The sequence below is a fragment of the Typha latifolia genome, chromosome 8 (genome assembly GCF_019914945.1).
Source record: "Typha latifolia isolate L0001 chromosome 8, TyphaL0001v2, whole genome shotgun sequence".
Lineage (NCBI taxonomy): Eukaryota > Viridiplantae > Streptophyta > Magnoliopsida > Poales > Typhaceae > Typha > Typha latifolia.
This window is the reverse complement of record NC_133093.1, coordinates 1515219-1525102: the sequence shown is the minus strand read 5'-3', so window position 1 is coordinate 1525102 and position 9884 is coordinate 1515219. Positions and strand designations below refer to the sequence as shown.

At 37.8% G+C, this 9884-nt stretch overlaps 1 protein-coding gene across 3 annotated transcripts; it reads right to left on the bottom strand.

Annotated features, from left to right (window-relative positions):
- Positions 1–2169: 2169 nt before the first annotated feature.
- On the bottom strand, positions 2170–6312 carry LOC140793947 (putative disease resistance protein RGA3). Of its 3 annotated transcripts, none has more exons than XM_073145732.1 (3): positions 3062–6312; positions 2680–2751; positions 2170–2559 (listed from the first exon to the last, which is right to left on the bottom strand). In XM_073145732.1, coding segments are annotated over exons 1-3 (3267 nt in total). In that variant the 5' UTR covers positions 6256–6312; the 3' UTR covers positions 2170–2558. The 3 variants fall into 3 exon arrangements, with proteins under 3 accessions (XP_073001833.1, XP_073001834.1, XP_073001832.1); XM_073145733.1 differs by having other exon boundaries at positions 3081–6312; XM_073145731.1 differs by having other exon boundaries at positions 2170–2751.
- Between the last annotated feature and the right edge of the window lie 3572 nt (positions 6313–9884).

The following is a 9884-nucleotide window of genomic DNA, read 5'->3' as shown; positions in this document are numbered from 1 at the left end:
TTCTTCTCTTCTCCAAAAGAGCTCAATAACTTCTTCTTCTTCTTCTTCTCTCAAGTTTCAAAGCTCAGAAACTTCCTCCAGGACTTGAACCTCAATTATTTCTGAAAGCAACGGTGAGACTGGAACAAGGAAGCAAAAGCTAGCTGTCTTCAAAATTAAAAATTTGGAGGCAGCTGTATTGAATAAATAAAAGGATAGAAAAATAGACCACGCCCTTATATTGCAGGATGGGAAGGTGGGATAGGAAAAATAAAAAGAAAACTAACATTAAATTCTGAAGTCAATGAAGGTTCTTTTGCTTATCAAACCATGCAAAGTTGTGGTGAAATGAATCAAGATTTAACTAATATATGGCACTTAACGTTACATCTAGAGCAACAAATATATGCAAGCTTTGAACCAAGGTGGTAAAAAAAAGACGAGGTTCCACACCAGTTGATCGAGCAACAAATCAGAAATGTCTCCATGGAGTTAAAATTATGCAAACCTCACTGGCAGCAGTTGTTTTATAAAATTATGCAACGATCACATATCAACATCATCATTTTGTATTACTTTCTACATTCATAGGCTCTAGTTCTTTCATTTTTGTAAGATTATAGATTTTTCTTTTTCATTATTATTCTCACAATATTTATTCTCACAATATCTTTTATATAGTTGGGTTGCAGAAAGATCAAGAGGTTTTTATTAATCTAAACAATGGCGTGTGATATTCTACTAGGACTCTATCAAATGTGGAGGTTTATATATATATATATATATATATATATATATATATGTTTTCCCATGGTTTTTAGTTCAAAATCGGACTCTAACATCAAGTTTTAGAATAATACCAGGGTACATAAAACTTGATTTATATTGTTCGGGGTTGAAGTGTTTATAGCCCAAGGCTAGTTGTTAGCAAGAGAAAGGACAAGACTTCCCTGTTAGGCATTTTCTCAGAGTATAGAAAGACATTTAACTCATTGCTGAGGAATTCTATTGCCTAGGAATTCTAGGCTACAAAACTTTAGGTAGGCATGGTTTTGAGGATATGTTGGCGTTTGCAATCATGGATAATGAAAACACATTTTATTTTAATGACAAGAACACACTTGGGAACTTGTGCAAAAAGATAGAATAAAAAAGTAATTGGTTGCAAGTGGATCAAAATAGGGCGAAAGAATTTAAGATAAGGAAGGATCAAAGTACAAAGCTGTCTTGTAGTAAAGGCATACAAACTAGAGGATGGTGTTGATTACAAAAGAAATATTTTCTCCTATGGTGAAGCATACATCAATTCATACTATGATTAGCTATGGTGGTGATGCATGACATGGAGCTTGAATATTTGGATGTCAAGGCTGACTTTCTTTATAGTGAGATTGAAGAGGACATATACATGGAGCAAAGTAAAGAAAATATGATACACAAGCTAGACAAATTTCTATGGACTAAAACAATCTATTAGGCAATGATATAGGAGATTTGATTCCTTGGTGATATGTTTTTATAATGTAAGAAGCAAGTATGATAATTATGCTTATTATAAGATGCTTCACGATGGCTCCTTTATTATTTTGATATTTTTTATGTTGATAATATGTTGATTACTTGCTTAAGTCATGGTGAAGTTATATTTTAGTCTAACTCTTGGGTTATCCATAACTGAAGCAAAGCACATCGCGATAGTGGAAGCGGTCAAGGAGGCTTTGTGGTTGACATAATTAATAAACTAGGATTGGTATCATGTCATTAGGATGGATTGAGGAAAGCAAGATAAATTTGGTTAAAGTAAACACAAAAGATAATACAATGGATGTGCCTACAAAGCCGGTGACAACGAAAAAGTTCAAACTTTTGCATCGTTAAAGATTAGTAGAACTTGAGCGTGGGGGTGCGCATCTTACTGAAGGTGCAGATCTACGGCGGTAGCAAGATATCTCTTCAAAGTTTCTCAAGTTGATTTTGGATACAAACATCAAGGTGGAGATTGTTGCAATTGACGCTTGAATGCAAATAGGCTTAGGAAAAGGGTTTCCTACTTGTGTGGGTTTGCTATAGTTGGAACAAATACTATAAGAGTTATTCCTTTGTGTTTATATCCAAATGCAATAGGAATAAGAGGTTAAAGCCTAGTAGGACCTGGAATATGAGCTCTATTAGGATTAGGCAATATAGTAGTTGCAAAAAAAAAAAAAGGCTTTACATGTCATATCCACTCCAATAGTAAGTAAGCAGTACAAATATAGTAGACAATGTTACAAGATACATGGCACTAGTAACAAAAGAAAGGATTACAATGCATCAACCTCGAGTATGTTCAACCTAAAAAGCATATATCAAAGTGAGGCAATTACTTTTGTAAAGACAATGACAATTGACTCTTCTTGTGATCACATGAGATGTGGGATTTTCACTTTTCATGGATCCATCCTTCTTAGCAAGGGAATAATTTTACTCCATGAATCATCATTTACTATCCTCCTCTTTTGAACTTTTCTTCTTCTTCTTCTTCTTCTTCTTCTTCTTCTTCTTCTTCTTCTTCTTCTTCTTCTTCGGATCAACAGCTATCTGTTCACAAGCAAAGATGGAGAAACTAAATAACTTTCCAAGAATCTTGATAAGATAAGCACAACAAACTTCTCAAAACTATTCCTCGAAACAGATTTTAATTGTAGTGATGGGTTACACCAATAAATGATTAGCCTTTGATCTAGCACCTCCCTCCCTCGAAGGATTTTAGAACATAATTTGTCACTTGCTCTGCTTAATGAAAAAAGAAAAAGAAAAAGTTAAGCACATCTAGAACAGAAAACTCATTGCAGGATAAAAACAACAAAACTTTTAGTAAGACAGAAATTAAATTATGGAAGCCTTAGACAATGGGAGGAACAAGGAGAACATTTTGGTCATTATTTAATCACCATGAGTCAACTATCACAATGGATTAGCTACAAGTTGGTGGCCACCCAAATGGATATGCTTTCCTGTCACCTAAATCTAGTTAAGCCTCAAACTTGGACAGGCATGAGACATGCCCATGCAGAGAATGGGAAAAAGAAAGAGTTATTACACAGAGGAGTAAGCCAGACCTCTGCCTCTGAGCTCCGGAAGGTTAGTGTTGCAGGTGAAGGGTAGTTTGGTATACTCCAGGTAAGCACTTCTATCGATTGTGTTGGCACGGACCTTTGGAAACTGCTGGATGATGGGCCAATCTTGTCGTCCCACTTGACATCTCTCAAGCACACGAATGTTGCACTTCATTTCAAATTTGAGGTCGTCATCGTGAAGGTGTTGTCGCTGCTGGAGCAGTCCTGACATCCACTCAGGAAGGCCCTCCATCGATTCATCTTCTAGATACAAGGATTGCAACGCATCTAAATTCTGGACGCAACTCAAAGCTGGTAATCGCTCCAGGATGAACTCTCTCAGTTGAGGAAGATTTGAGACCCTTTCTATGTTGTTGCTTTCAATGATCCGAAGCCACTGAGTTAGGGAAGGGAGGTTCTCTACTGCTCTCAGGCTGTGAGCTCCTTCTATGTGTAATGTTTGCAGCATAGTCGCATGCTTCAGTTGTTCTGGGAGAGCTCGTAGCTTTAGACAATTTATAAGATTTAACTTCTTCAGACGAGGCAACAATGATTGAGCTCCCTCTTCAATTTCTTCGCCTAAGGACCACTCTTCCCAATTAGGCATTTTCTCTAAAGAGAGGAACTCAAGCTTGGGAAAGACGGTTGCTATAGCTAAGCCCATCCTCACCCTATTGCCAAGGAATTCTAGGCCGACCATCACCACCGATAAGGCCCCTTCAATTGTAAGAGATCTTAAATGTGGCAACTGGCCTAGTGGCGGAAGGTGCGGACAAGATATGCAATTCAAAAGCTTCAATGATGTTAGACTAGGAAGATAAGTTGCCATGTAGGTGGGATATCGACGACCAAAGAAACCATCAATGATGAGATTTTCTAAGCATGAGGGAGGGGATAATTTCTCAAAGATTTCTTCAATCTTATATGTCTCTTCCTTGGAGTATGGTTGCTGACTAGCCTGCTTTGCTCGTAGTGTGCAGCGTAGCTCTAACATTCTAAGGTGGTGTTTTCTTTCAAGCAAGACCCCATCTATTGCCCTCTCCAACTTAACTATACGCAACCATCTTAGCTGGTTGAGAGACTCTAACTCTTTTAACTCCCAACCGTCTTGCATGTCGCCATTCGCACATTCACTGGCCACTACAAATCCTCCCAAGGTATTAAGCGATTGCAATCTCCCTATCCTTTCTGGCACGTAATTTAGAAGCGTATCATCGATGTCAAGATACCTTAAATTACACAACCGAGTGAGACCTCTTGGAAGGGCTTGTAGTTGCTTACAACGCTTTAAGTCCAAAGTCTGCAGATTTGTTAGGCGACCAAGTGAATTTGGTAGCTTGGATATTCTAGTATCAGCAAGATCTAGAACCCTCAAATGTATTAGATCTCCTAATGAATCTGGAATGCTCTCGATCCCTTCTCCGTTAAGAACTAAGACTCGAAGATATGCAAGTCTTATAAACAAATCATTCTCAACTCTAGGAGGGCTCCTGAAAAGCAGCAAAGTCCTCAAGCATAGATATTTTGTTTCTAGGCTAGGAGGGATAACAACAATTTCTCCTTCCTTTGCAATTGATAGGCGACGAATCTTTGACAGAGCAGTGGGATCTAACAACTGAGGATCTCCATAAAAACTTTCGCTTTGTGACAAATACTGAGCAAGAGACCGTAAAAGATCATGCATTATGCATCTGCTTTGGTCAGCATATTCAGGTTTTAGTTGTAGGAGACTCCTTCTAACTAACTCATTATAATATTCTTCTGCTGTATCTTCCATAACTTGATGACGTCCTCTTACTTTAATAAATCCTTCGGCCACCCAAAAGCTAATAAGATCTTTACGATCTATTGCTTTATCCTCCGGACAAAGAGAGAAACAAAGGAAGCACTGTTTAAGCTCAGGTGATAAATCCTCGTAACTCAAATATAGAGCTCCCCTGAGTTCTGCAGGAAGCTCTTTTATGGACCAAGCATCGTTTCCGAGTAGTTTTTCCCATTCTCTTTTATTTGGTTCTTTTGTGGCCAAGATCCCAGCAATAGTCTTGATTGCCAGGGGAAGACCCCCACATTTCTTCACTAGTTGAATCCCTACATCTCTCAAGCTCAGAACATCTCCTTCCCTATCTAGATAAGCTCTCTTGCTTAGCAGTTCCCAACCAGAATTAATAGACAACTGTTCCATCTCATGGATGTGTACTGCCCCCATTCCCTTTGCAACATTTTGGTCTCTAGTTGTAATCAAGATCCTTTTACTGCCTTCTCCATTTTGAAGCGGAACTTGAAGTAAATTATTCCACACCTCTGATTGCCAAACATCATCCAGCACCAAGAGGAATCTCTTCCCACCAACAACATCCCTTAGTTTCTGATGGAGTTCTGCAATGCTTTCAGCCCGTCCGTAGTCACCCCCGCTGCTCCTAATGATCTCTTTCAACAATTCGACCTCAGAATAGCTTTTCGATACGCACGTCCATACCATGACAGAGAAGTAGTTTTTTATTGCAGGGTCATTGTATACTTTCTGAGCAAGTGTGGTCTTACCTATGCCCCCCATACCGATGATAGCAAAAATTTGATGTTGTTGTTTCCCTTCCTTGCTGCTAACTATCCTCTTCACCAACTCCTCAGCAGCAGTTTTGATCTCATCCCCCACGACATCGGCATCAAGAAGTGGAGATGTCATACGAGAACTAGCCACCCTTGTCACACGAGGGTCATTGGATCCACCATCCTTGAGGCTAAACATTACTTTGTCCTTGTGGATCTCCTCCAGCCTATTGTTCAAACTTTTAATTCTACCTCCAATCTCATGACGCACTCGGATACTAGTAAAGCAAGCTGAGAGCAGGGGGATTTTGCAGCGTACGGGCAGCAGGGTCGACGAAGAGGATGGTTGGTCGTGGTCCTCCAATAGGTTGGCAGCCTCATATCTGCAGAGGTCGATGATGTCATCAGCGTCGTACATGACGTCCTTCAGCTCGTTCAACCAATTGTCGATGGCCGGATCTTGGATCCTCTTCCTCTCAGCATACTGGAGGACGGTTTTGATCATCTCCATCCTTCTCTGTAGCCTCTTAAGCTCATCCTTCACCCCGAGTACAACGACTACTCGCTCCTCAACCAGAGTAGCAAGCCTGCTGGCACAAATCGAAACAAAAGCATCCAGGATCATAGCCATTTTTGTCTCCAAAAAGCTAGAACTTTACTTCCTAGTCTTCTATAATCCCGTGCTCTGACACTGTGAGCAAACACAATCTAAGAGAGATACGTAAAGCATAATCTAAAACGGTATCCGACCAACAACAGCCACCCTATATTCCTTTTGTCTAGAATATTGTGTCACAGTCGTCAGCAAGAGCAAGGGGACAAGACTTCGGAATGTGGGTCTTTTTGTTAATTAAGAAAAAAAAGCTAGTTTTATTTGTCATTAGTGGAAGATCTCTTTGGCTGTGTATGTTTTCTTCTTTCTCGTTGTAGTCTAGTAATTATTCCGCATAACCACAGAAAGGGATATATCCTGTGTATATTTGAGCTATGTAGAAGATTACTAATATACTTTGATTTGATTTGATGAAGACTGTTTTTGCCTCGGCGAACTTGAATCCCAAGGAAGGAAGTAAGACAACTCTCTTGTTGTAGTCTAGTAATTAATGCGAAGACAATAGATGATTTGTTACTTGTAACAATTAAATCATCTATATAAATAAAACCCTTCGACCTTGTTTCAGACCATAGATAGGTTTATGTAATCCGCACACATAATAAACATGTATGAAACTCTCTTTCCAACAATTTATATATATATACACTGTTATTTTTTTTTCTTCTTTCTTTGTTTTAACTTCTTTGATCACATATCTTATATCTCCAATCTATAGCTAGCTGTGCCTTAAAATCTCATCGTTGGATGTTACTTACTTGTTACTATTTAAGATTCTGTGATGCTTATTCTTACCTGCAAACTTCACGACGTAGTTTAATTAGTAATGAACAAGCCAATAGTTAACAGGCACCAAAGCTTGTTGTTTGTCTAATTAAACCTTCTTTGCATTAAATAATATGGTCGTCTAGCTGGAGATAGAATTCGTAATAGCGAGTGAGCCGAGAGGAAAGTCCCACCGAGCTCCTCCTGCCGGCCGGCGAGGGACCAGCAGCAAGAGACGATAACGTCCCGCCGACGACAGTGTCTATGTTGGCCTTCCGACGAGTGTCATAGCGACAGAAGTTGTGTTTGTTGACATGCTACGACGAGCTTGTCACCCTTCCAGAAGAGATGGGTGCTCTACAGCAGGAGGTGATGCCCCTTGAGACAGACGTAAAGACTGTCTTTATTGTCGGAGTTTATTAATTAATGGCATCTACCAATGACACGTCCCTTTTGTGTTTGTAATTGATCAATGGAGGTATGTCACGTCGCTCATCACCTGCTGTTGGTCGGACCCCGCCTAATTATGGTTGGGTTAAACTTAATTGTGATGGTTTAGTGGACCAGATGACTGGAAAGGCTGGAGGGGTTGGATATTTAGAGATTCTGACCGTAATATTTTATTGGCAAGAGGGGTGTCGGTTAACTATGGTAGTCCTAACAAGGCAGAATTATGTGCTCTGAGAGAGGCTTTACTACAAGCCAAGAGCTTGAGAATATATACGTAATCGATCATAATTATAGAGAAGCTAACCTAGCAGTCGACAGGCTAACCACCACCACCAACCATACACGATCAACGTTCAGACTCATTTTCAAGACGTCTCTGAGTTCACTTTAATTTTATGTAAAGAGGCTATTTACACGTTGTTGAGGTGCGGAAAATGGGTTGTAATTTTTTTGGCTTCTTGTCTTGTGTCTAATAAATTTCTAAATTTTTTTTTTAAAAAAAGAAAAGAATGGAGATATTTGGAAATCGGCATTGCCGAACGTGGAAGTCGGAGTTCTACTATTCATGGTTTTTTTTTTGCATGTCCACCCCTCCAAAGTTTTTTATTTCTATATACACCCTTCAAAATCCATGGATCTTTGCATTTGCATGGATAACCTTCGTGGCTTCATGTATATAAATAAGATTAAATGTATTAATCTTATTTATACGGCATTGATGCCAAAGAAGTTCTCGTCGGATTGGTTGCCCAAGATCTTTGGCATTTAATGCTACTGTAGATCAACACAAAAAATGTTTCTTAAAGTCTTGTCGATGTTAGTCAACATCGATATTTTTATCAATGATATGTATATATATATAAATAGCGGCATTTACGGAGCTTTTAGCGGCGTTTTCGATTGCCAATTAAAAGTTTTACAAATGAGTAAACAACAAATAATTAGTGATATTTTTCTAAATATCATTACATCTTTAGTAGCAATTGTTGAAAGGATGGAGCTTTTGTTTGACTTTAATACATTTCAGTCATTTGAAAAAAAATACCTCTAAAACTGATTACTTAATTATATTATATATATATTTAAAATTTTCTCGCACTATAATTGTGCCAGAAAAATGAGGAGTAGAGATGAGCTCCATATGTTAGAGTGATGGCTAGACTAAAATAAATGATGATCATTGTAGCCATGCAAGGCCTGAAATATGATGTACCTTCTATTGTGACTTACTTCAAGGACTTAATAGAACCCTTTAAACTTGAACTTATATGTTGTGTCTCTCAATATAACGTACATTCTAAAGAAAATAAGAGAAGAACGGGAACGTATCTATTGATTATAAAGAAAGAAAATGAGATTATGTAAGTTTGAGGGGGGCTATTTACATCAAAAAGTTCTTAAATTTTAGTAATAATAGGATTGAGCTTTTGTGTGTATATAAATTATACACCATGTTACAAGAAATTATGCGTCTAGTGTAGAAAATAAACGCACTAAGTTTCTAAAAGCCCAATCTTGTTATCTAAAATTTAATTTTTTTTAATGCAAATGTCCCAAGTTTTAATAATTCTGCCTTTTTCTATAATTAGGCAACGGCCATGAAACTTTGCAGAATCTTTGATGGCATAATGTGAAGGAGGTTTGATGAGCTATGATATCTTTACTGGATCTCTGATGTCTATCTTCAAAGTTTCAATGAGATTTGTAGGAGGTTCGATGAACTATGAGATCTTTGCCAGAGTTTTGATCCTTTGTCTCCAATGTCTTCGCCAGAGGTTTGATGAGTTACTGACTTTTTGTTGGAGGTTCAATGAGCTGCTGCTACATCTTCGCCAAAAGTTTGATCCTTGTCTCCAATTTTTTTCAACAGAGGTTTGATGAGCTGCAACATTAATTTTTTTCGCGAAGAATAATATGATTATTACTTCCCAGCTGTCTCTAGAAAAGTGATAAGCACCCAAATTTATGTCATTTCTAAAATTAAGCAACAGTAATATATATGATCATATCATATCCAGAGGTTAGTTTAAATAAAAAGTAATATATATATATATATATATATATATCCTTATGAGTTAAGGGTAATAAAATTGACACCCCAAAGTGTAGTGAACTCATGGCATGAGCAATGTGGAATTTTGTTATTGGTAGTATATGATATTAAGAAGCTGGATTTAGTCTTTTTAAGCTGAGAAAATCCTTAGGCAACATTAAATAAAGCTTCACCTTCACTATTTCTAACTATATCCAATAAATACAAGGGGTCTCATGCAAAACATAAAAAAGGAACTAATCTTCACTCTAAAGATAAAAAATTATAAAATAGCAAATCTAAATTCTCCATTACCCCTATTTGGAGCAACTATTAGGATAACCGAGGAAAAAATGGGTTAAATGGTTACCATAGATCACCAGACTTTGAAAATGAAGTA